The 26,896-nt window shown below is 40.6% G+C and overlaps 2 protein-coding genes across 6 annotated transcripts in view; one reads left to right on the plus strand and one right to left on the minus strand.

Moving 5' to 3' along the window:
• The first annotated feature begins 1,423 nt into the window (after nt 1-1,423).
• MFSD6 (major facilitator superfamily domain containing 6) overlaps nt 1,424-26,896 on the plus strand; it is a 41,538-nt gene continuing 16,065 nt past the window's right edge. The window contains exons 1-4 of one of the 3 annotated variants that reach the window (XM_077830068.1): nt 1,454-1,551; nt 14,925-14,951; nt 15,068-16,642; nt 25,614-25,711. In XM_077830068.1, the coding sequence (XP_077686194.1) occupies nt 15,123-16,642; nt 25,614-25,711 (1,618 nt within the window). In that variant the 5' untranslated portion in view covers nt 1,454-1,551; nt 14,925-14,951; nt 15,068-15,122. Of the gene's footprint in view, nt 1,552-5,633; nt 5,671-14,924; nt 14,952-15,067; nt 16,643-25,613; nt 25,712-26,896 lie in introns of those variants that run through there. The other 2 variants (XM_077830067.1, XM_077830069.1) reach the window with 2 other exon arrangements.
• NEMP2 (nuclear envelope integral membrane protein 2) overlaps nt 10,200-26,896 on the minus strand; it is a 64,574-nt gene continuing 47,877 nt past the window's right edge. Inside the window, exons 9-11 of one of the 3 annotated variants that reach the window (XR_013347498.1) lie at nt 20,750-20,853; nt 14,193-14,282; nt 10,200-11,347 (exon numbers count right to left, since the gene is read on the minus strand). Coding sequence is in view for 1 of the 3 variants with exons in the window: in XM_077830073.1 (XP_077686199.1) it covers nt 20,811-20,853 (43 nt within the window). In the remaining 2 variants the exon portion in view is untranslated. Of the gene's footprint in view, nt 11,348-14,192; nt 14,283-20,517; nt 20,854-26,896 lie in introns of those variants that run through there. The other 2 variants (XM_077830073.1, XR_013347497.1) reach the window with 2 other exon arrangements.

Below are 26,896 nucleotides of genomic sequence, written 5' to 3' on the forward strand. Positions count from 1 at the left end.
TCTGACCCCCTCAGACCCACCCTTTCCGCCCTAGGCCCCGCCCCTTCCAGGGGCCGGAGCTGGCCCCAGTGTACGGGTAAGTCACTTGACTTACTTTCACCCCTGTCAATGGCTGATATCACATTGGTTTAGGGTGACCTGATGTCTTTCACAGGCAGAAAAAGTGTCCCAATTTTTCACACTTATCTGCTCACCTTACATGAATTGTTGGTATTGGATGATCAGTGACACTGGCAGATATCACCTGGGGTATTAGTACAAGGTGATTAAGGGTGGATATCAAGCGGGGTATTGGTACTAGGTGATTGGGGCAGATATCACGTGGAGTAATGGTATGGGGTGATCCATGCATGGTATGTTGGTACTGGATAATCCTAGTTAGATATCATATAGGGAGTTGGCACTGTCTGATATGGGCAGATATCCCCCGAGTGTCAGTACTGAGGGATGGGGGCAGATATTACAGTGCCTGTCAGTTCTGCGTGATCAAGGGTGGATATCAGATGGGGGTGTCAGTATTGAATGATCGGGGTGGAGATCACTCAGGGTGTTGATATGGGGTGATGAGAGTGGATACACAGGGGGTGTTGGTAGGTAGTGATGAAGGGCATATACCACAGGGAATGTCGGTAGCAATGATGGGGGGCAGAAACCACAGGATATGTTGGTAGGTGATGAGGGGCAGACACCACAGGGGCTGTCGGTACCAGATGATGAGGGTGGATACCACAGGGGGTGTCGGTAGGGGGTGATGAGGGGCAGATACCACAGGGGGTGGTGGTACCAGATGATGAGGGGCGGACACTACAGGGGCTGTCGGTACCAGATGATGACGGATACCACAGGGGGTGTCGGTACCAGATGATGAGGTTGGACACCACAGGGGCTGTCGGTACCAAATGATGAGGATGGATACTACAAGGGATGTCGGTACCAGATGATGAGGGTGGATACCACAGGGGGTGCTGGGGGTAGGGGATGATGAGGGTGGATACCACAGGGGGTGCTGGTAGGGGTTGAGGAGGGACAGATATCACAGGGGGTGTCAGTACCAGATGATGAGGGCAGACACCACAGGAGGTGTCGGTAGGGGGTGATGAGGGTGAATACCCCAAGGGGTGTCGGTAGGGGGTGATGAAGGCGGAGATCCGAGGCTTTCACCGATACCCCCGTGCCTGGCCGGACCGGGGCAGGGTTAAGGCGGCCCCCGGGCAGGCTGTTACAGGGCAGATGTGCCCAGCTCGCTGCTCCGTGCCCCGGCCCACGCCGCGGGAGGGCGCTCCACGCTGTGCCAGGCCTGCCCCCTGGCGTGCGGGGCGCGGAGCGCCGGGAGGGCGGAGTCCCGGCTGACTCTGGGTCGGGCCCTGCCCTCCGCGCTGTGGCTCCAGCCGGCACCGTGCAGCAGCAGCCGCTGGAGGTCGGGTCGGCTGCTGAGCTCCGCAGCGCTCGTGCGCAGAGGAGCTGGCGGCGGCGGCGGCGGGGGATGGTGCGCGGCCCCCTGCAGCAGCAGCAGCGCGAGGGAAGAGGCTGTGAGGGACCCCCCCGCACGAGGTGAGTCATTGCCCGTCGCCTTCACACGCACTCGGGGGAAAGCAGGGAAATCTGCCCCGGCTTGCTGCGCCTGCCGCTGGCTGAGAACTGGAGGCCCTGGGCAGGCTGGGTGGGGTGCCCGGGGGGTGCCCGGGGGGCTGGCAGTGACTTGTCTCTGGTGTGACTCCGTTGGTTCCCACACTCGTGCCGGCAGCTGCTGTTGCTTTATTCCCGAGGATGGTTCGTTTACCTGCGTTTGACCCCATCCCTTCCTCTCCCCGCCCTGGCTGTGGTGGACACGGGGCTTTGCGTGCTGCCCGGTCCACCATTGGTGCCACAGCTCGGGGAGGTGAGACGGAGTAACCCGGTTCGTATTTGTTTTGTAATGTGGAAGCTGCCGCACCGCCCGGGCATGGACTTCCGCAAACGTAACTGCCCTTGCAAACAAAGGCGCTGCGGAGCAGGGTGCCCGGGGGCGGCGGGCGGAGGAGCCATCGCTCCCCCGACGTGCACCTGCCCCTCGGCATGAAAGCCCCCTGCTCAGTCAGCCAGCTCTTGTCTTTGTACATCGACAGAAGTCATCTCTGCACCACTGCCAAGCTGGGTCCGTTTGAATGAGCGATACCCCAAACTGAATGAATTACCTAGCAAAATGGAGTGAGATTTACATGTCTCTTTGGAGTATAGTGAAAAGCCTTTATCACAAGGAGGTGGCCTTTCAAATAACCAGAAATGAAGGTGTGGCCCTTCAAATGGGTAAACTGGAAGAAGGGGAGGAGCAGGCATAACTGCTAGGACTAAATGTTTTTGATAGCAGGCTTTTCTTTGGTGCTGGGGTACTGTAGTATCTGAGTAGTACATCACAAACATTAGTGTGTGTATATATATCCTCACACCCTGTGAGGTAGGGAGGTAAGGCCTTGAGAGAGAATAAGGGTCTTGCCCAAGGTCACTCAGGATGTCTGTGGCTGAGCTAGGAACAAACCCCTCTTTCCTGAGAACTAGTCCAGTTTCTTAAACTCCATTCCATCTCTCTTCTCTGAGGGCCGCAGTGGTGGGATGAAAGATTTTTGATGTCAGGAAGATGGCTCAAGGCTCTTGGATGGAAGGAACAGGGTTTGGAAATTAAGAGGGGTGATAGGGTATTTCCATATAGGGATTGGGTAATTTGGAGGTTCAGTTGAAGTGTTTTTCAGCAGTGTGTGTGTGCAAATTCTTTTTAATTGTACAGGAGGATTTAGTAGTTACAGGGATTGCCTTGAGGGTGTTTCTCACTGTGATAATGGGGACTTGCTTTGCTTCCTTTTTCTGAACACACACCAGTCTTCCAGCCTGCTCTTCTTGCATGTGGGGACCAGACAGATTTTCTTTCTGTCTAAAAGTATTAAGAGGGTGATAATCATCATACTAGACAAGCTTCTCTCCTAGCTAGTGCAGCCCTCTCTTCTCCCCCTCCCCATAACCTGCAGTGCCTCCCATCTACTTTGAAGACTATCTATATCTGCCACCCCTGTTACTCCAAGTATTTGCTCCCTTCCCGTACACCAGTGGTTCCCAAACTTAACAACCTGTGAACCCCTTTCACTGAAATGTCAAGTCTCGCGAACCCCCTCCTAAAAATTAATATTTCCAGGGATTTTTCTCCTTTACCTGAGTATAAATGATAAAAGCAGTGATCGTGGAAATATAAAATTTGTTTTTATGACATGCTTATTACATGCTATTTATTACTAATTATTATTTATCATTACAGTATTTTTTTATATTATGAAAACGGCAACACTCTTCCAAGATCTCACTTTTGTAGCTTGTATCACTTTGAATAAGCCTGTTATAAGACAAGGCTCCTCCGTTTCATCAAGGAGTATCAGATATGAAACAGCATGAAGATATTTAAAAGGTCAACTCAAAGAGTTCCTCCTACACAAGAATTTAGGTCTTGAGCAGTCCAGGCAAACAACACACGTTACAACAAAGCTTAAACTTGGTCTTCATAATCATTTTAAAAACAATAGTAGCTGCCTATTTAATTTTAAAAACAGCAAAAAATATCCACCTCCCTTTCTATTTATTATAAAGAGTCTTGAAGTTTAAATCTTCTCAGTATGATAGATATGCTTGCTCTGATCTACTTAGCTCTTGGAAGTCCAGGGACTCCAGGCTGCTGGCTCGGTGCTGCCCAGAGTCCCTAGGGACAGCTCTGTCCACCATTAGGGAATTTTTTCCCGAGAACCCCCTGTAACATTTTGCGAAACCCCAGGGTTCACAAACCCCAGTTTGGGAACCACTGCCTTACACTGTAGTTGGGAGATATATAGGTATTCTCCTCAGGTTGAATCCTCTCTCATAGCACTTTCCTGGTATCTCTGAGATCTATTCTTCAAATATGTGTGACCTTTCTGATTGACAAACAGGTTTCTGTTTAGCCAATTTTCCCAGGTCCTTTATAAGAACATGAGTGTTTCGGGTGGATCGGCGCACATGCTGTTTTTTGAGGAAACTGGTCACATCCAATCTTTCCTCTCAGTTCAAATCTTTGGCATGTGCTGTGGTTAGACTATAACCTCCATAGGACGCTAACCTCGTTCTCTAGAAATTGTAGCAACATAGTATTCAGTGTTGTGGGTGAGGCCTAATTCTTTGTAATTGAGTCATTCCATTCCAAATTAACCAGTGCTTCCCAGTTGAACATCCAGGTTTTGATGGAATATACTGTGTTAATAGTTCACATTTCACTGGAGGCACTGACCAAATGCCAAGTTTTCTCTAAAACATCTTCAGGAGCATGGTCACTTTTTATCTTGTGCTGGGGGTGCCTACACATGACACTCCCTCGGGCAGATATTCAATGTATATTTAAAAAAAATTAAGATCTTAGTGAACTAACCACATTCTCAGTAGGAACTTTTTATTTACTACTTTGTTCATACTCTTGCATGCTTCATTTATCAGCATAGCTATTGGCATATGTAGTATATGAGCTTACCTCACAAATCCAGCAGAAGTTTAATATTTATCTGTGAATAGTGTTTGCTGCCATGTATAGAGTTGAAGACTTAGTTTTGTGTTAGCATCTCATAAGATGTAGCTACTGGTAGTTTTAAAATAAAAACTACATATTTAAAATCCATCTGATTTTCACTATCAGATTATAACCTATTAAAGATTGGTTCAATCTTGGATATAAACTGCTTAGTAAAAACACTTCCATTCTCAGTTGGGTCAAAACAATACTCTTAAGTAAGTGAGTGGAGAAAATTCTAGCAGTAAAAAATCATATTATAGCTGAATAAACTATAATGTCGTTTGGCAAATATTTTTCTGCAGTACTTTGAAATAAGGATAAATAAATATTTCCTGATTAAGCAGATAGTGTAAATAAATGTCGTGTTCCAGAGGAGCTGATAAAGGCTGTGTCTGTTGGAAATACCAGCCTCTCCTGAACTGAGTCTAGTCTATACTAGGGGTTCTCAAACTTCATTGCACAGCAACCCCTTTCTGACAACAAAAATTACTACATGACCCCAGGAGGGGGGGGACTGAAGCCTGAGCCCACCCGAGCCCTACCGTCCCAGGGGTGAGTGGAGGAAAGCCAAAACACAAAGTCTTCATCCTCACGTGGGGGTGGGACCTGTAACCTGAGCTCCACCATCCAGGGAGTGGGGGTCGGGCTTCAGTGCTGGGCGATGGGGTTTGGGCTTTGGCCCTGGGCCCCAGTAAGTCTGTCATCAGCTCTGGTGACCCCATTAATACAGGTTCATGACTCACAGTTTGAGAACCGCTGGTCTATACATATAATAAACGCAGGGTCTGACTGCCCACTATCTTGCATCTTGTATTGTCATTTACATGGGCAAAGTGAGTGTAAAATGTTACCAAACCAGAAGGTAGCATTTACATCCATTTCGTTTAGGTGTAAATAAATACACAAAGTGCTAGGCAGTGGAGAATTTACTGTTATTTCTTGGTTGTATTGCCTTAATCCCTACAAAGGGATTAGAGGATTTGAACAAATAACAGAGCCAGCCCCTGATCCAGAGGGCTAACAATCACATTCTCTAAATACTAAACAGGTGAATCAACAGAGAGACGGAGAAGAGGGAGGATGAGACAAGAGCAGAGATTTGGGTGTTTGCATAAGTAAGTAGTCATAGAGGTGTTGGAAGTTTCAGGTGGTCACCAGTGTAACCAATGGTAGTGATTTGTAGGCATCACACCAAAGGACCTTTTAAAATGGATATAAAGGAGGATAAAGTGATGACTTTTGAAGTTCTGATAGTACAGTACTGTGGGCCTGACTCTCCAAAAGCAATGCTTTTGGAGTGAAAACTGATGCCAAAGCAATCAGGTTCTGATAGGTATACTCCTAAAAGGCTATATGAAAGGTCCTGCACATCCTGTTTTTGTTTGTTGTGTTAAAACAACAAAGCATAATACAGATATAGAGCACAATCTTATGAAGACTCGCATATGTAATTTTGTTAAAGGGGGTAGTCCCATTGTAGTCAATATGGGACTGCTTGTTAGTTGCTGCAGATTCAGTTCTGTTCTGCTGGTGTTTCAGTGGCAAAATATGCAATGGCTTTAGTAGAAACCCCATTTATCCAATAATTCTGCATTTTCTAATATTCTTTTATTCACCCATTCTTTGAAACAGATTGTCTTGTCAGGATGTTTGTGGAGGAAAGTTAGCTCTGTTACCTCTATAGCTCAACACTAGAAACAGAAACACCACTTCCGATGCCTTACATAAGTTCATGCACTGTTTATTGGCTCTGATGGCTAGCAACGAATGTTATGTAACTGTTAAAAAAGAAGTGCACAACTTGTAAGCATTGACACAGAAACATCTTCAACTGTAGCACAGGGGTATTTCTAAATTAAACAGTGATTAGCAAGATATCAAGTAAATTTTGTGAAGTATTATTTTAGAGGAATGAGTGGCTGAACACTTGAAAATCTGCTAATAGAAATTTTCTTGTGAAATTTCTCTTGTTTATTGCAAACCTGCTCTACTGGCCAAGTTTAACGAAAATCTGAGAGGGTTAAACAGGAACTTGATGCCATATTGGTATGTTGACATGGAAGGCCTCACTGATAAACTCGCATCTGATTTATCAATGCCATGCAGACTACAATCCAATCTGCTTTTTTTGATACAGCTATGGATTTGAAGGCTTTCGTTAATGCTTCCTGTTTTGGATGCTCTCTGATGTATTTGTTTTCTGTGAAATGTAAATATAATTTTGTGCACATATTGTTGAAGATACTTAACTCATCAAAGTCCTTCTGTAAGTGTCTACACTATGTGTATAACAAATTATGGCTTTTGCACTTAATATGCTCATTTTTTGAGGCTCTCTAACTTTATATTGCTTTTTGATTCTTAACTATGCTCAATTTCTTGTTTAAAATCAAATATTTATGCTATATATTTAAGTATTAGCAGTTCCCCCTAAGGGTATCAAACCTAATCGCCTGTTGGTTTCTAGGTGGAATTTAAGGTGCTGGTTTTGGCCTATAAAGCCCTACGTGTATGTCTACACTGCAATTAAGCACCCATGGCTGGCAAATAGCCCAGGTCAGCTGGCCCATATCAGCTGACTCGGGCTCACAGTACTGTAAAATTGCAGTGTAGACACTTGGACTTGGGCTGGAGCCCGAACTCTAGGAACCGTGCAAGGTGGGAAGGGTCCCAGAACCTGGGCTCCAACCTGAGCCGAACCATCTACACTGCAATTTTGTAGCCACAAGCCTGAGCCAGTTGACACGGGCCAGCTGACGTGGGCTAGCCGCAAGTATTTAATTGCAGTGTAGACATATCCCAAGTGGCCTGGGATCTGCCTCCCTGGGAGGCTGCTGCTGTGTCCCTGCTATACTGCTGCACTTGCTGCCTGGAGGCAGTTGAGTTGTGTACTCCTTGATTTAAAGGAGATGGGGCTAATGATAGGACACTTCCGATGAAGGGGGGCCCCTCCATTCTGGCATTCATTCCCCTATCAGATTTGTTGATTTCACAGCAAGCTACAAAGTACACATACTTTCTCAGACTTTTGGGAAGGGTAAGTGCAGGGGGAGAACTGAGCTTTGATGTACTCGATCCTTTCCTTTGATTATAGGGATTGATTTGTAGTGCCAGGTTGGGCTGCCTGGAATAGATTGCCTCTGTATTTTCCAATTCCTTGTATGATTGTGTTCTTTTAACTATGAGAATGCCTAGAGTCAGTGTGAATAAGTACCTTTTGTGAAATTAAAAATAAATAGAAATAAGTGTTTTAATGAGATACTTTAATGTAATAATGTGAAGAGAAATTACTTTGTGTGCAACCTTCTTTATATTACTTTGAGTTTAAAAGCCTGCTATTCTCTGCTTGGCCTCTCCAAAAGATTCTGCCTGTTTCAGGCTTGTATGTGTTGTATGTCACTATATGCAACAGAAAAAGTAAATTGTCTCAAGACAGTGGGGTGCCCCAAAAAACACATATAATTTCTATGATTTTTCTACCTGCTTTAGGAACAAATCAGATTGTTTTTTCTCTTGTAAAGATTTTTATAAATTTATCTTCATTTGATTTTCTAAAATTCATTCTTTACTTGTAAGTATTAAAATAATCTACATAAGATGTCTGGTTAACATATAGTGGGAAATATTGTGACAGCTGGCTCCGGCCAGCCAATTGACTATAAGAAGTCACTGGGGTTTTCTCTTGAGGGTAATATTAGATATTAAAGCTAGCATGAGACACCCACTTTAGCTGTATTTGTTTCTCAGAGCAAAGGGTTGCCTCCCTTTTCTCCCTGCATTTAACAGTTACTGTGGAAGATCATTATTAAAGCTAGATGATCCTTTTGATGATATCTTGGCAAAAAATCAGCCACAAAATGAGTAAAATGTTGTAGATTTGAATGTTTGAAGTAAAACCTAACTAAATACAGCAGAGGTGAAAGAACAGGAACACTGACTTACAACAGAAGGCATTATTTATTTTTCAGATTTCAGAGCAGCAGCTGTGTTAGTCTGTATTCTCAAAAAGAAAAGGAGTACTTGTGGCACCTTAGAGACTAACAAATTTATTTGAGCATATGCTTTCGTGAGCTACAGCTCACTTCATCAGATGCAGCAGTGCAGGTGGCTTCCTCTCTCTGCATCTGTAATATATATCCGATCAAGTGAGCTGTAGCTCACGAAAGTTTATGCTCAAATAAATTTGTTAGTCTCTAAGGTGCCACAATTACTCCTTTCATTTTTCAGAGTTTTTCTTGCATATAGCTGATTTCTTTTTAGTTGTGGATAAGGAACGATACACACTCACAAAAGAGAGAGGAAGGATAGGCTTGTAGTTAAAAGGAAGCCAGTGTAAGTTTATGTAAGTAGTCTTAGAGGAAGGGTGGTCTCATAAACTGAGTCTATGCATCTATACTTGGAACAGCCACAGACTTCCTGTGTGATTTTGGGCAGGTGGCTTCCTCTTTCTGCATCTGTAATATGGGAAGAATAATACCTCATAACGGAGAGGAAGTGTTATGAACTTCATGTCGGGGAGGTGTTCAGATATTGGGGACCTACATACATAGTTCTCCCTTATGTCTGTGTGAGTGATTTGGGCACTTTAACTTCTGGGAAGTTTGTTTATTTTCGCTGCATATTGGGGGACAAGATCCCTCTTGGTAGTATCACACAGGCGGATTTGTGCAACATGCTACACCTCACCTCTTTGCAAATGGTTTATTAGGCTGTTCAAAATCTCTCACAGGCAATACTTTAATCAATGCAACTAAATCGGAGCATGCACGATATTTGCTAGTGGCTACTCTTCAGTTTAACCTTGTCACTTAGGTAAATTGGTAAAAAGTGCCTTCAGAACGTATGTTTGTGATTTCTATGATGAGGTCAGAACTCAGTGTTCAGTAGCCCATGGCTAAAACTCCACGCTCCATCACCATGTTCTTCTAAGGCCTTGTCTTCACTAGAGTTTTTTTTTGGCTCCTGTAGAATGCCAGTTAACTCCAGATAGTTAATACATTGGTAAGGGATCTAGTCTGGACACTCTCAACATATTTGTTCCTGGCCACAAATGTTTGTAGTTTGCCCAAGCTGATCCTTAGAACTATAGTCCACACACTGTCCCTTAGGACTACAATTTTGTAGATATGGAAAATGTTTTTACAAAGCAGTAATGTTCGTAAAATTTCAGCAGTGATGTTGTAGTTAAACTAACCTTGGATTGGGGAAGGTATAGGCTGTTCCTCTCATTTCAAATTATACATAACTTTATAAATATTTTTGCTGCTGCTTAGTTTGGTTTCACTGTAGAGCTGCCTAATGTCCAAGCTGTGCTGCCTTTTTGTTATAAGTTGGAAAGCCATCGTTGGAACCATTGTAGGAAATTCCAAAGAATCTATTTGTTAGTTTGTTCATTTCCACTACTCCCCCCCCCTTTTTTTAATTAACACCACATATAAAAAATTGACTCTGCTCAAAATCTGAAAAGTAATCCTGTGAAATTTCTGCTAATGCTGCTACTGTGTCCGATTACTGAAGGGTATATAGTGTATTACTAATGGAATTCAATGAAATAATTACTTTAAAATGTTTGTTTGATGAAATATTTTTCTATAACATTTTACTAAGAAGTTTATGGACAAAATACAGTGAAAATACAGGTGTTTCTATGACATTACACATACATAACAAATTTAGAAGAAAATGGATGCAAGAGCAGATGTAAAAACATATGAGGAAAAGATCCAATAGCTTAATATTTTTAAACCCCAACAATAATAAGCAATTGTAAAATATTAGTTATCAATAAACCTAATAAAATTAACATACTCAAGGAAACATAAATCTGAAACCTATTCCAATTGGAAAGGAAACTGAAAATAAAAAGACAAATTAAGAATCATGTTTGTTGTGTTTAAAAATTCTTTGTACATTGCCACCCACGTATTTTTGGTGCTAAATCAGATAGTTTTGAATCCATATGCATAGGATTAGGAATATAGTGTATTTGTTTTTGTTTTTAATCAAGATTATTGTGGCTTCTCTTGACCTAAGAAGAGCTGATGTCAAACTGCACGACATTGTGCCACTTGATCTTGCAATGTAAGAGAGAACTTGTCTATAATCGAGAGAAACCAAACTCTGACACACTAACTCTTAGCAGCTAGAATTAGCGTGGAGATACTTTTATAGGTTCATAAGGTTAATATGAGGGTAGAGAGTAAGGCCATGGTTCTTCAATTGACTCCTATTAAAGTCAGCGGGGTTCCACCCATGTATAGGGGGCTGCCCACCCACCAGTTGCAGAACCAAGGCAGGCCTAAAAGAAAAACTGAAGAACTCAAGGGCAAATCTAACGTGGTAATTAGTAGAATTTGTTTTGTGTGTTTTTCAACCAAAAATGAACAATAATAGAAAAAGTCCACTGTAAATGTGCAAAAGAACTTGTCTCAGTGATTCCACCAGTCTAATTAAATTGATTAGTAATAGTATTTAACATACCAGACCTAATGTATACTCCAAAAACTGGTTTTAAGAGATTATCTTGTGATATTAGTGAATAAGAGCAAGAAAAATGATTTTCAAATTTGACAACAGTGTGCATCAGTTATTTAGAAAGCTTCTGCAATTTGCAGTACTGCCAACTCCAAACATTTAAAAATCAAGTTTCAGGCCCCCAAAATTATGACATTGATTTAAAAATCATGAGTCTTAAGAACAAAAAGTCACTTTTTTTTTATTTGTCTTCTGGTTTTAGAGCCTTTAGGGTTCTTGTTTTCAACCTTTTCAACTATGAGGGCTAGAACCTTTTTTCTGAAATGAAAGAAGAGATTCTCAGGTAATATTATTCATCAGCTGGGGTTGGTGAGAAAAACACCAAGTATTGCAACATTCATGGTAAAATCCCAGAATTGGCAACACTGAACTTGTTTAAAGATTTCAAATTCTCACAGACGATTTTGTAATAAAAAATGCCTGCAGATAAAATCAATCACAATGCTGGAGTCTAGAGAAAGAGATGAGCTTTCCAGACTAAAATTTAGATTATATTACTGGGGCATTGCAGCTCATTCCACAAACATTAAGAACGGCATACGGGGTCAGACCAATGCTTCATCTAGCCCAGTATCTGTCTTCCAACAGCAGCCAATGCCACCTGCTTCAGAGGGAATGAGCAGGGCAATTCACAAGTGATCCATCCCCTGTTGTCCAGTCCCAGCATCCAGGACACCCAGAGCATGGGGTTGCACTCCTGACCATCTTGGCTAATAGCTGTTGATGGCCCTATCCTCCATGAACTTACCTAATTCTTTTTTGAACTCTGTTATACTTTTGGCATTCACAACATAGAATCATAGAATATCAGGGTTGGAAGGGACCTCAGGAGGTCATCTAGTCCAACCCCCTGCTCAAAGCAGGACCAATCCCCAATTTTGCCCCAGAGCCCTAAATGGCCCCCTCAAGGATTGAACTCACAACCCTGTGTTTAGCAGGCCAATGCTCCAACCACTGAGCTATCCCTCCCACCAACATCCCATGGCAGTGGGTCTCCTCCATTGAGTGTACGTTGTGTGAAGAAGTACTTCCTTTGTTTTAAACATGCTGCCTGTTAATTTCATTGGGTAACCCCTGGTTTTTGTGTTATGTGAAGAAGTAAATAACATTTCCTTATTCACTTTCTCCACACCAGTCAATATTTTACAGACCTCTACCATATCCCTCCTTAGTCATCTCTTTTCCAAGCTGAAAAGTCCCAGTTGTCTTAATCTCTCTTCATATGGAGGCTGTTCCATACCCTTAATCATTTTTGCTGCCCTTCTCTGTACCATTTCTATTTCTAATATACATACTCAAGGTATGGGCATACTGTGGATGTAGATAGTGGTTTTATATTTACTGTAGTCTTATCTGTCCCTTTCCCAATGGTGCCTAACATTCTTTTAGCATTTTTGACTGCTGCTGTACATTGAGCAGATGTTTTCAGAGAACTATCCACAATGACTCAAATATTTCTCTCGTGAGTGATCGCAGCTAATTTAAACCCCATCATTTTATATGTATAGTTGGGATTGTGTTTTCCAATGTGTATTACTTTGCATTTATCAACCCCCTCAAAGAATTCTAATAGATTGGTTGAAACTATAGTAAAGAACAGAATTATCAGACACATAAATGAACATGATTTATTGGGGAAGAGTCAACATGGCTTTTGTAAAGGGAAATAATGCCAATTTGCCTAGTACTAAAGTTAGGCTTACCAGCCTGTAATTGCCAGATCACCTCTTGAGCCTTTTAAAAAAATTGGCGGCATATTAGCTATCCTCCAGTCACCTGATACGGAAGCTGATCCAAATGATGGATTACATACCACATTTAGTAGTTCTGCTATTTCATATTTGAGTTCCTTCGGAATTCTTGGGTGAATACCATGTGGTCCTGGTGACTTATTACTGTTTAATTTATTTGTTCCAAAAGCGCCTCTAATGACACTTCGATTTGGGACAGTTCCTCAGATTTGTCACCTAAAAAGAATGGCTCGGGCATGGGAATCTTCCTTTCGTCCTCTTCAATGAAGACTGATTCAAAGAATTAATTTAGCTTCTCCATAATGGCCTTATCTTCCTTGAGTGCTCCTTTAGCACCTCGATCATCTGGTGGCCCCACTAATTTGTTTGGCAGGCTTCCTACTTCTGATGGTTTTTTTTGTTTGTTTTTTTTTTTAAATTAAGTACAACTACCTAATGCACATTGGTTTAATATGGAACAGAACTTAATAAACATCACTGAAATAGAATAATACCTGTGAATACTATTAGGTTGGAAAGAAATCTTTTAAACTTACATCCCTGGTCAGTTATTGCCCTTAATGTTTGGGAAAAAATTCTGAACTATAATCAGATTATTTAAAAGGATAATCTCTGCCTATCTCAATCAACAATGAATTAGTAAAAAGGCAAAACTAAGCTTCCAATCTGATTCTGAAATATTAGAAATTGGAATCTTATGAGGGCTTCTCAGCTTTTTGAGACTAGGAAGTTAAGTTCCTTATAGAATATTAAAGGACTCACTGGAGAAACATGTTCTGTATTTCACAATTTAAATATTATGACATTAATAAATTTAAGTGGAACAGTTTATCAGCAATCCAAAAGAGTTTGAAACCACTATAATTAAAACTTAGACCTTAAAAAATTCTGCTTCGGAATGTAAGTTGATCCAGAGGGAAAAACACAATATATTGCTTCAGACAAGAGAGTATCTATTAAATATTTAAGTTAAATTGTTTTGTGGCATCTCTTGACTTATCCAGAAACATGCACTGAAATATTTATTTAGAGTGAAATCTATTTACATTATATAGTTTGTGAATCTAATGTTTTTTTCCAGGTTGAGTTTACAAATATTAATGCCACAAAATCTCAAATTAATGCAATATGTCTCCAATCTGGTAGCCAAGAACTAATGGACTGCACTTCTGTGTGAGAGACCGATGTTTTGTTCCCCGTAAGGAAAATTACTAATGGCTAACACTATTATTAAGGTCTTTTATGAGCACCTTAAGTATGAAAGATGCTCTTAAAAGCAAAATCTAAATCCTGGTGGCTTTTAAAATTGGTTTTTAAATTCATTATTATTTGTAAAAAGGTACAGGACTGACCTTCCTAAAATCCACTGTTTCTCCACAGAATAAGTACGGGGCCTGCAGTGGCAATATGTTTTCTCCTCAGTCCCTCTTGTATTTCTGAACCTTGGAAGGGATAAAAGATCAGTTTAATCCCATGTCTGTTCGATCCTTGCCCCCTGCTACTGAGGCTTCCAACCTAATTGTGAGGATGATTTTTATGATGTAGGTACCTGCCCTCTAGGAGCTAGGGGGCCTTACTTTTCTTTTTCCCAGAGATGCTGAGCAACCACAGTCCCACTGACTTCAACTGAAGTTGCAGATGCTCAGCATTTCTCAAAATTGGACTCCAGTTGGAGATCAAATAATTTTTCATAGGCCTTTAGGTGTAATGGGTATGACTGGTGAAGAAGAGCTTCATATCTCATGACTTGTCCCCTGAGTCACCTCATTTTCTGTCCTTCGGTTATTTAAGCAAAACTGTAAATACTGGAGTTAGATTCTTAGGAAAGTAGATGACTTGTAGAGTGAGATTTCAACGGCACAAATTTCAGTTAGTTGCCTAGCTCCTATTTGTGCCTTTGAAAATCTCTCCTGTAATAAATGTAAAGAATGATTATTGCAAAGAGCTACAGAACTGCTGCTGGAAGATAAATTGCTATAGTAGTGGCAGTGGCAGTCACTAAATCCACTTTTTCATGATTGCCAGTATTGTCTGGCATTATCAAAGTGAATTAACCGTTGAATATGATGTTTTTCTTTCCTCAGCTCCTGCGATATTTATGGGCAGGGCATGTAAGTAATAAAAAGAGGCTCTCTTTCTTTTATTCCTCAGTGCCTGACCTTCCATGATTGCACCCTTCCTTCTCTCTGTTGTGCTTTAACTGTAGTCTATTTTATTTGCCCTACAGGATAGCTGCAGTCATTGTGGAGAGTGTGTTGAGTATCGGATGCTTGTGGTGAGCTATGGCGGCTGATGATAAAGTTGCCATTTTAACTGATGATGAAGAAGAGCAGAAGAGAAAGTATGTGCTTGCTGATCCTTTCAATGGAATTTCCAAGGAGCAAGATCTCCAGCCCCAAAATGAAACCCCTTCAACGGAGACCACCACTGTCCCAGATGAGGAGCTAGACTGGTTAGAAAGGCACTGTGTCAAAATAAACAATGATCTTCTGATCTCCAAGGTCTTTTATTTTTTCTTTTATTCTGCATATGGCTCCCTTTACCCATTGCTTCCTGTGTATTATAAGCAGCTGGGCATGTCGCCCAGTCAGAGTGGACTTCTGGTGGGCATTAGGTACTTTATTGAGTTCTGCAGTGCTCCTTTCTGGGGAGTGGTGGCAGATCGCTTTAAAAAAGGGAAAGTTGTCCTTCTCTTTTCGCTTTTATGTTGGATTTTATTTAACCTGGGGATTGGATTTGTTAGACCAGCTACCTTAAGATGTGTACCAAAGGTCCCTCCACCACCACATCCTTCCAATGCCAGCCACCTTTTAACTTCGCTGCCCCAAAATGCCACGATTTCTTCTCTACTAACTACAGCTAGTGCTACATTACAGAAGGGTCGTGGGAAGCGGGGACTGTTAGCTAACAGTCCCCCAACTTTGGAATTGTTTCCATTTTCTGCTCAGACCAGAAATGGAGACCTTGCCTTGGATAACAACAATACAAATTTTATTTCAAAGAATACCACCACTAACCCAGGACTGCCAGAAAATATGATCCACCCTACGTCACCACCTGCTGTCACCACAAAGCCAGTATCTTTTGACCATGTCATGCTGGTTTATGATCATCAAGAAGTAGAAGCTATCTTTCTACTCATTCTCTTGGTTGTCATTATAGGAGAGTTTTTCAGTGCCTCATCTGTTACCATTGTGGACACCGTGACTCTCCAATATCTTGGCAAACACAGGGACCGCTATGGCTTGCAGCGAATGTGGGGCTCTCTGGGCTGGGGACTGGCCATGCTGTCGGTGGGAATTGGTATAGACTATACCCGTATAGAAGTGATCATCGAAGGTCTGGGGTGTAAAGCTCCTGAGTACAAGAATTACAGGATTGTTTTCATAGTCTTTGGTGTACTGATGTCAGTGGCACTTATTGTGGCCACCCAGTTCAGATTCCATTATAACCACTACAAAGAAGATGAAAACAAGAGGAAGGAAGTAGAGATCCCACAGGTGGATGGAAATGCCTCCACTGAATCCTCTGATGACACCCCCAGCAGCATAAGCCAGTCTCAGTCATTCAGTTTTTGGGACCTGATGAAGCTCCTTTGCGGCATACAGTATGGGTCTGTGCTGTTCGTGGCTTGGTTTATGGGGTTTGGGTATGGGTTTGTGTTCACCTTTCTCTACTGGCACTTGGAAGACCTGAATGGTACTACCACCCTCTTTGGAGTCTGTTCTGTCTTGAGCCACGTGTCTGAGCTGACTGCCTACTTCTTTAGCCACAAGTTGATTGAACTGATTGGTCACATCAGGTAAGCAAATGACAATCACTAAAGAACTGTGCACGTGTTATTGGAGCTACGTGTCTAGAGTATTAAGTTGAGTTAGCCTCGTGTTTCTCTGTTTTAAATCGTCTCCTCCTGTGAATCTGTTTTTTTTTTTTTACTATATTTGTGCTGCTTATAAATGTGACTTCTTTTAAATTATGCTCTTCCTGGCTGAGCTGGACCAAGAATGGTTCTGCCTGGAGATGAACAACCTCACTTATCTCTTCATTGTTGGAGAGCACCATCGGTGAAGATATCAGTATTTGCCAGCACCATCCCTAGAAGTATTTCAGGGAGTGCTATTGTGTTGGTGCTAGAACACTGAACATCCAGAAATAGTGTAGTCTCTCTGATATACCAGGCAAGGTAGGAGTCCAGTGCAATAGAAACAGAAGAGGTAACATAAAGATCCCTGTAGCATTTACCCAATATTTAAAAAAGAAAAAAAAAGCTAGAAACTGGTGAAAGTTTATTATGAATTTTTTTCTAGCAAGCCTTATTTTTAATATGATCCTTTCCCCCAATTTCTGTCAAATTCCTAATGTGGCACAGTAAATTTGTAATATATTCCAGTGCTATAACTTTATATTACAAAAATGTATATAAATACCGTGAATACATTCTCTAGAGAATGGGACTAGGTTACAGTCTCTAAATTGGAGAACTCTGTTTACTTTGGATTTAAACAGTGAGGCAACACTTCTCCAAAACCACTCTTGCCCCTTGTTTTAAAGATCTCTGCCTGACCTGCGTACAGTCAGATACATGACTGCCTGATGAAAGAAATGTCCATTTTAACCATGTATATGATGTAACTTACTCATAACACCCAAAATGTTTTCTCAGCACTTCAGTGATATTTGGCAGTGTAACCTTGAAAGGATTACTTTAAAGTGCATCCCCAATGATTTTGCTTCAAAACTCCATGATTTGTTTGAACAACAATCTATTCTGGGCTTGTTTATCTTGAAGTGTGTAATATTGTCACATCTTACGGTGGTCCCCTAAACAGAGGCAAAGCATATTTTCACAAAACTGTATATGTAGTCTTGTTCCCATACCCTCTCCCAATACACCTGAGGATCCGTTATCTAGATGTCAGTGCATTTTCAACCATATGGGTCATGCAGTTTTTTCTGCATGTCCTGTTTGTTTTCAGTGAGTTGATCCCACTGTTGTCTCTCTTGACCTCAGCCAAAGGTATGTTTCAAGTGATCTCTCAAGTTACTGTGCCTGGCACTTGGGACATCAAATTTTATACCAAGTAGAGTCTTTAGGCTTTTAATTAACCTAGATCCATTATTTTAAGCAAACCAGTATACATTTTTCTGTGCTGATCACAAGATGTTCTCTCCCTTCCCTTCACTTGTTTTTATTGCTGAAGCAGGAGTTGTCATATTTTCATATCTTTCTTCCATTGAAGTGGATTGCATAATAAGGGTAAATAGCTTTCATAACTTTAAATTTTACACATAATTAGTTAACAAAATTTACTGGCACTTCGCAGGCAAAGGAAAAAAGAAGAGTAATTTAATAGCAAAAGATACTTTTCATTTTCAGCTCATAGACCATGCTGAAACCTTGAGACGGTCTCTACACCTGCAGCATGAAAATGTTTTGGTTTTGGCATGTTAAATTTGCTTTCCTCCTCTCATATGAAGTGTATTGAATATTAGCCTTATGTTATGTGACAGGCAGTAGATGGATTGCAGTCTAAAAAGATATGTATTTCTCCTCTGACACTTAAAGTGTCTGTTGAAAAAGAAACATAAATAAACTGGTGGAGTTATGAGGCACTGTGTTTTGACAAGAGGTCTTATGCCAGATGTGTGGATGTAGTACTTTCATTACTCTAGATCTAGATGCATTTGGATGGAAAAGGGAAGTGGAAGGAGTGATCATGGAAGGGAAAGCTTCCTTTTTAAGTAAAAGATTAGATTTACATGTGTATATTGACTTTAAAGGTGTATAAATGAACAAGAGATAATAATTATATCTTGTCTGTCTGTTTGTATGCAATGTAATTGTGGAGATAATCTGGACCTGGGACTTGCTCATGTTAAATGCATAATTTTCTGTTAGGGCACAGTGACATTGAGAAATGTATAATACTCATGGAAAGAACAGTCATTTGCAAATCATAGTCAAAATGGTTTTAAATCTGGGTATGAAGCAATCGATGTTTTGCTGAACAGGAGACTGCCAGTTTTGAAGTATATCTCCTACATGCAAAATTCTTTGGAATCTACAGTTCCATAGCTCCTGGCTGCTTAGAGTACCTTTAAATACTGCTTTTTTTCATTAACCTTTGATGTTCCTAATCTTGATATCAATAGGAGTTAGTTTACACAACACCAATTATAAAGCTTTGTAGTATAATGCTCCTGTTCAACCTTGGGAGTTAAGGTCAACTCTTAACGTGAAACCTAATTTCCCCTCTTAATATTTTTCTTTATACTGCAGTAGAACCCACAATGTGCTAGATATTGTACGCACATATATAGGAAGAAATTCCCTGCCCTAAGAACCTTAAAGCCTCTAGAAACATGTACGGAGTGGAGGAGTTAAAATATACAAGCAAAGTGGTCAGGGCAGTCAGTCATAGGGCTACATCAAGATACTTCCATTTCCTGGTGTTTTCAAAATGCACTTGATTATAGTACAAAAACTTAGGTTTAGCCCTTTTTCTTTCATGTGTGGTTTAAGTAGGAAAGAGAAATGGCAGGACTGTGGAAGTAAGAGAGTAAAATAGACAAGAATGGGGTGCAGACCTTGCTGCTTTTTCTCTACATTTTCCAAATTAAGGATTTCTTTTTAAAAAGAAATTCCATCTCTTCTAAACTTTGATAGATATTGGGCAGAGTGTATTGCTTCACTCGACCTAAATTGCTTAGATACTAACAATAGCTAGTGTCAGTTTAACACACGTCCCTTTATAACCACAGCCAGAACAATGAATGTATATTAACTGTTTGTCCTATTCTTTTCATATTTTAGTATTATCTAATACTTATTTATATTTTAGTCATAGCAACTTGCAAACTGTCCGCCCCAGATGCTATCTTTCTCCACTAGCTCTTTGAACTTTGCAAAATAACGTAGACTCTTGGTCCACTGCATTAAAGCCCCTCCTTCCAAAAAGTGAAAACTAACTGGCAACGGTGAGGAGTTAATGATCCTGTATGTCAGGGGTTCTCAAACTGGGGGTCGGGACGCCTCAGGGGGTCACGAGGTTATTGTATGGGGGGTTGCAAACTGTCAGCCTCCACCCCAAACCCCGCTTCACCTCCAGCGTTTATAATGGTGTTAAATATATAAAAATGTGTTTTTAATTTATAAGGGGGGGAGTCGCACTCAGAGGCTTGCTATGTGAAAGGGGTCACCAATACAAAAGTTTGAGAACCACTGCTGTATGTGATCCCCTTTGCATTGCTTTAAACACATTGACTGGTATGACTGCTTTATTTTACTTTACTTTATTTTAAGGTTACTCCACTTACTAATAAAATGAGTAGCATTAGCTTTAAACTACACTAATGCATTAGGGATGTTTAATGTATCTTATGGAAAACAGAGATAACCAGATGAGACCAGGGTTGTATGTTGTACAGCTGTATCCTTTTTTAATGGCCCAAAACAGAATATGAACAATTTTGGCACATAGAGGGTTAAGTGTCCTCAGAAACTGTGCTCTAAGGTCTCATATAATAGTGGGAGGGGAAAGGTTCCTCCCACTACACACCCAGCCCTGAAGACTTCCTAGGTCTGTTGTGAGGGAGATGCCTATGACTTTTCTATTATGGTGTAGAAAGGTCACAGCTGAAGTTGTTCTATCTTCCTTTAACCCCTACTACCAGCAAAGAAGTACACTGATGTCTACGTATTCTTCCTTCCATTCTAAAGAATAGAAGCTCTTGCTGTAATTTTTCTGATAGCTTAGCACTAGTACCTTCACTATCCCTCCTGCCTGAGTTTTTGGAGACCGGCACAGGCTTGATTCTTGTAATTATACGCTCTGACAGATAAATAGTGGGGGGGGAAATGTATCAGCACTTTCACAGTAAGCTGCATCTTGGTAGATCAGCTACTCACACAACTGTCATCCTCCAGTATAATGAAACTGCTGATTCCAGCATTCCAGGTTCAGACCAGATTAGATCTGAGCAGGTGATTGATTTTTTGATTTGGTGGAGGTTCTGAAAAATCAAAAAAGAATAGATTTAGGTTGAACTGAATCTTGAAAAAGTTAGTTTTGGGTTTGTTTCAGAGTTGGGATTCAAACCTGGGTCTCGTCCATCACAGGTGAATGCCCAAACCACTGTGCTAAAGGCTACAAGAGGGGGCAGTGGTGGCATCACCATTTTCTCCAGCTGCCTCCTCCTCTGTGATTGGCTGAAACTATTCATGTCAAATTTGCATATAGTTCTGGGTCCACCAGAGCTGCATTTTTCAGCAAATAAACTATTCATCTGAAAAATGTTGCCCAACTCTAGTTCTGAGACTCACAGCAGATTCACGTATCACTGTACTGATACTCAAATTATGTTGTAAACATTTTAGAGATCACCATAGTGCTTTGTGCACAATTTAATGCCAGCAAAGCGGTGATAAGGCTATACATGCAACCAGAAAGTTAATAGAACAGTGTTAATAGTATTTGTACTTCATATCTAGTGCCTTCCACTTGTGTCTCCAGGTATCTCAAAGTGTTGTATAAAGGTGGGCAGTATTCTCCATTTTACAGATGGAAAAAAAAAGAGGTATTTGAAAGTTAAATAACTTTTCCAGTACAACAGAACAAATCCATGTCAAAGCTAGGCTTAGCACCCAGGTATCCTTATTCCAAGTCCCCTTTTTTAACCCGTAGACCATGCTATTTGTCACTCTCCCCCTTTCTGTTCAGCAAATTGAGGTTTTGTGACTTAATTGAATGATTACTCAGGTTAAGAAGAAGCATATGAATGCATTTCCTTTGGCATGTTCTCTGATGGAGAGGTATGTAGGTGGTGGTGGGGTGGGTATTTTGCAGGATGTCTTATTGAGAGTTCTGTGCTATGTTGCACTGAAATTCTGCTTCCTTTTTAAAAAAAAATATTTTTTTTCATAAAGAAGCAGACAATAGAAAGGTAAATGACTTACAGCTTTTATGTTTCCAAATTTCACATGCTTCACAGGATCTCTAATGGAATTATGCAGTCTTACAATTTGTCAAACCGGCAAGACAAGCCAATACAAAACCAGACAATAATGCATAGACATAACATGTCAGGGTGGGGTTAACAGTAATAAACTAGGAGAAGATGTACATGAATAGAGAGAGGAAGGGGCAGGGAAAAAGAGGTTAGGTGGAATGAAGGTATGGCATTCTTTGAACCGTCTCAATATTTTATGTCCAGATGTATCTAGAAAAGGGGTCCAAATTTCTTCAAATTGAGATAATTGCTCTCTGGCAATGAGCACTTTTCTTTGGTTGCTAACTCAGACAGTTCTGAATACCACTGCTCTATTCTGGGCATAAGCCTACTCTTCCAGTTGCTTCCTAGTTTTTATATGCTGGCACTTAGCTATTTTGTCTGCATGTCATATGGAGGGTAGGAAGTTTAAAGCATCAGGGCCAGATTTTCAAAATAGCTCTCATTTAGGCACCTACATTAAGTGGAAAGACTGTCAAAATTGTGTAGCACCCATTGTTCTCCTGGGGAACAGTTGGGTGATGACTAGAGCTGGGCAAAAAAATTCATGTGTATAGTGTATTGAAAAATGAAATTTTAGTTGACCAGAAACTATTAGTAAATTTGACACACATTTGCCAAATAGTTTTGATCTCCATTTTGTTTTCCAGGCCTTAGATACCATTCACAAAATGGCAGGAGTAGGTGGTGGTGGTGGTGTACTATGAATTGTCACTGTGAATGACAATGAATAGTCATTGGGCCAAGGAAAAAGCATGAGAATGACTCTATAGACTGGTGATTAGGGTCCTCACCTAGGATGTGGGAGGACCCAAATCAAGCCCCTGCTCCACATCAGGCAGAGAGCAATTGAACGTGGATCTCCCACATTCCAGATGAGTGCCCTAACCACTGGACTGAAAGCTTTATAAGGAGGGCAGTGGTTTCTCCATGTGTTTTTGTAAATCTAGCCCCTTACAAGTGCCCAAAATGGATTTTTTTCAATTTGTTGAAATTTTTCAATTTTGGTGAACCTGAACCTTCTTGGATTATTTTTTCATAACTGTCAATGAACAGAAGAATCAGTTATTCGCCCAGCTCTGCTAAACAGCTGTGTCCTAAGATATGAAAGATCATGGAAAGATGAGAAAAATTAAACAAGCAGTTGCTCAGAGATTATGATGAGGGCTCCCCAAGTACTTACTAGCTCCTGAATTCAATGGCTCAGCCCTTCTAAAAGCAGGCCACTTTTAATTGGGTGCTTAAACTTTTGACACTCAAATGTGATCATCTTGGCCATTTTGGTTTCGATTTATAAATATCTAGCTGAACGTTCTGAAAGACAAGTAAACAGGAGAACTCTGTCCGTATTCCTTACTTGATTTTTTGCTTCTGAGCTAATGGAGGCTGGCAGAAAGGAAGAGAAACTGGTGAGAAGGGACGTGAAAAGTGTGCTTACTGCATAGGGCCATTTTTCTCTTTGGGAGGAAGTTGGCAAGAAATTGTATGCACTGGAGTCAATCAAGAAAAATAGGTGAAGTTGTTGGACAGAAAGATGGTAGAGATGAATGGATGAAAGGAACAAATTCGTTGTAGCTCTCGTTCCCTACAGATTTAATCTCCCTACCCTACTTTGCCTGTTGACGTCCGGCCTTGCCATTGCTCCCCATTTTCTGCTCTAAGTGATGCTCCAGTGTTACTATCCTGGCGACACACATCAGCTATCGACCCCCTCTAACGCCATGCCATACCTGTGGAAGCATAGAGTCTGGAGCCAGCCTTTTGGGGTGTCTGGTAAGACTTTCTGCAACAATACATGAATTATTGTAAGGTATAAAATATTAAGAACTTTGCAAATCTGGGCATTATTGCAGAAAGCACAGGCTTACCTGATCCCAGTAGGCTGACTCCAGTGTAGTTACGTTTGAGTAGTGATATCATGAGCAAAGTGGCCTTTGTCTGAGTGGAAGCCAGTAAGACTGAACATCATGGGACCTCTTTAAAAAAAATTTTAAAAATACTGCATTTGTATTCGCACTTTCCATCTTAGATTTTTCAAAGTTTCTTAACATTGATTTAAGCTTCACAATACTTGAGTGAAATAGGAAATCATTAGCTCAGTTTTACACATGGTAAATTGAGGCACGAAGCAATTAAATGGCTTTGCTAAGAGTGCATAGTGAGCTTGAGGCTGTGGAAAAAATAAAGCCCTGATATTCAGAGTCAGGCCTGTGCCTTAACCTCCAGGCCAACTTTTCCTTTTTAATTTTCCTGTGTTTCTATCCTGAGTAGCCCTCGTACCTTGGTTATTTAAGAGATGCAGTGCATCATTCTAAGATTAGGGTTTTTTTAAATATCTGTGGGTCACCTTGAACGTTCTACAGTTGCTCCCACTTGGAACAGGTCCACTAGAAACCTGCAAGTTGAATAACTAGATCTTTTACAAAACACCTGAGTGCAGATCAGTAAATACTGCAGTCTCATCTTTGCCCTGTAGGGAGGTATAATAAGCAGAGTGCTAAAAGAGAGGTTGAAATAAAGAGCCAAAAATAACCTTTAAAAAAAAAATCAGAAAAGTTATTGTAAAGTTAGGTGAACCTGGTACGTGTCAAATGCAAACCAGGGAGGAAGTTAATGTTGCCCCTCTATGTATGGACGGATGGTAAGGGGGGTTTGGTCACGTTCCTCTTCCTTTCTGATTTTACAGTTTGCATTTCCTGGCAGTAATGGACAACAAGGGAAAGTGACTTGTCGCTAATTTAAACTAATTTAGTCTGTTATCCAAATCTACCTCTTTCCCTGGTCCTGGAAAAGAGATGATTTATCTCCTCCTACTAGAATGTTTCCCTTTTAGAGCCACAGGAAAGATACGATGCATAACAAAGGCTGCTTCTAGGAATGCTAGTTTAGCTTGGTGAGGAAGAAGCAATTGGGTTGAAGCCTTAAGTCAGGAAAGGAGAGAGGATGTTTGGTTAAATAGTATGATGAGAAAATGAACTGGGAAAACTGGACTTGAGCTTTCTGGTCACCAGTTATTTTAAAACCTGACTCGTAACCTCTTGCTTCCAAACTGGATTGTCCTGTTGAAAACTAGACAAGTGACAACAGTAGCATTGTCACTACATGGAGCATGTATTGTTTTTTGTGGAAGAGTACATATTTCAGAGAAGTAGTGAACTGGATGCAACTTCTGGAATGCTAACTTTACATCAGCATGGATGAAATAAATTCCTATAATAATATGGACCTATACTCATCTTAAACTGTACAGCTCTGTTACTAATTACAGGACATGATGATGTCTGAATCGTTGAGGCATTTAAAAAGGCTGGTGTGAGGTTTGATGGAAACCATATTCTCTCTAAAATATAATGCAGTAGGACAGTACATAAAATGAGACTAGACATTACCTAGTCAGAAGCTCAGAGGATCTATTAACCCTAGACAGAAACATCCCTCTACTTAGGATTAATTTGTTTTCCATTAGTGGTTTGAAAAGAATTCTCCTGGGGTTTTGTTTAAATTTAATCAATCACATTTTTATTTTTAACTTGGAAGAAGGTTAACTGCAGGCCTGCAGAGTGGGAAGAGGTTGCGTTTAGGTGTGGGATCTTTGTAAAGGAAGATTTTTGAGTAAGAAATTGTTACATGTGAGCACACACTTCCTTGTGCTGCATTTCGCATTCTTATTAGGATTTAGAAAGCAATCCAGTATATTTATGGTACTATACAAGACATGGCAGCTGCAAACCTCTACAACTGTGTTTCTTCCTTCCTCCCTTTAGAGTGCTCTATATTGGCCTTGCCTGTAATACAGCTCGCTACATTTATATCTCCTATCTGGAAAATGCCTGGACTGTTCTCCCTATGGAAGTACTTCAAGGTAAGATGATGCAGTTATGATCTTATAGTATAAAGCGAGCCACTTAAATTATTCATGTTGCCATCTGAGCTGTGATTAAGAGAAAGTCCAGTAGCTCTTTGCTTCTGACTATAAATATCCCAAAACACTTTATGGTTTCATAAATTTTGACAGTGGTCGTCATGGAAAAGGTTTGATGTCAGGAGGTTGGTTCTGCGGTTGATCTGCACACTGTTCTGTTTGTTGATCCAAACAGATCTGTCTGAGATCAACACGCCCTATAACTAAACAAAGAGACAGGAGCGTGAACTGAATGCACACCTGCACGTGCTGTGTGGTTACTGGAGTCCTTAAGCTTCTTTATATCTATTACATGCAAAAAATCAACATGATTGAAAGACAACAGTTAAAAAGAATGGATTTATGTTTGTGCTAACCTTTTTTTTTTTTTTTTAATGCCCTAGCCACCAAAGAAAATGTTCTGGAACATCCTGTCTGTTCAATTTTTCTGCAATTGTTTTTCAGTGGTGTTCTGTGATTTATAGCTTAAGCTATTGTAACCTGACAGGAACTTAGGTTTCAACAAAGCCCTGTATGTGCTTGCAAGACCAGGCAAGCCTTTTAGTTTTACTTTTTATTCAAATCAATTACTTACAGGGCCATTATTTTAAATTAGAGATATTAATGATATATGTGGTCTGTGCAGAAGCATCATTTTGAGTCTTGCTGTCAGATGAAAAATCATATTTTTTAAAAAGACTTTAGCTGTGTTACTAAAAGCATATTAGATTACTGTAATTCAGATTTACTTTCTATATAGATTTACTTTCTACCATTTATACTCTTAATTTACTGTAGCATGCAACACCGTTCAAAAAAAGATCACACCTCACCATATTACCATTTTTGAGGTGGTTCTAATCTGAGATCTAGATTACTTGACTCTCCCATTCAAAGTGAGCAACATCCGATGAGTCACTACAAGTTGTGGTATTAATGAGCCTTCTGTTTTGATCTAGTGCTTCTGGTTTCCAAAAGTTTTTTTTTTAATTATATACATCACATGAGTGCATTTTAATGTAGTAATTCAGAATTTTTGATTTGGTAAGTGTCTTATCACAATATGCTCTAACAGTGTTTCCAATGCCTAATGACTTTTCTGTAGAATTACATATTTAGCAGAACTGATAGAGTAAAATATGGCAA

The sequence above is a fragment of the Eretmochelys imbricata genome, chromosome 11 (assembly GCF_965152235.1).
Source record: "Eretmochelys imbricata isolate rEreImb1 chromosome 11, rEreImb1.hap1, whole genome shotgun sequence".
In the NCBI taxonomy this organism is placed as follows: domain Eukaryota; kingdom Metazoa; phylum Chordata; order Testudines; family Cheloniidae; genus Eretmochelys; species Eretmochelys imbricata.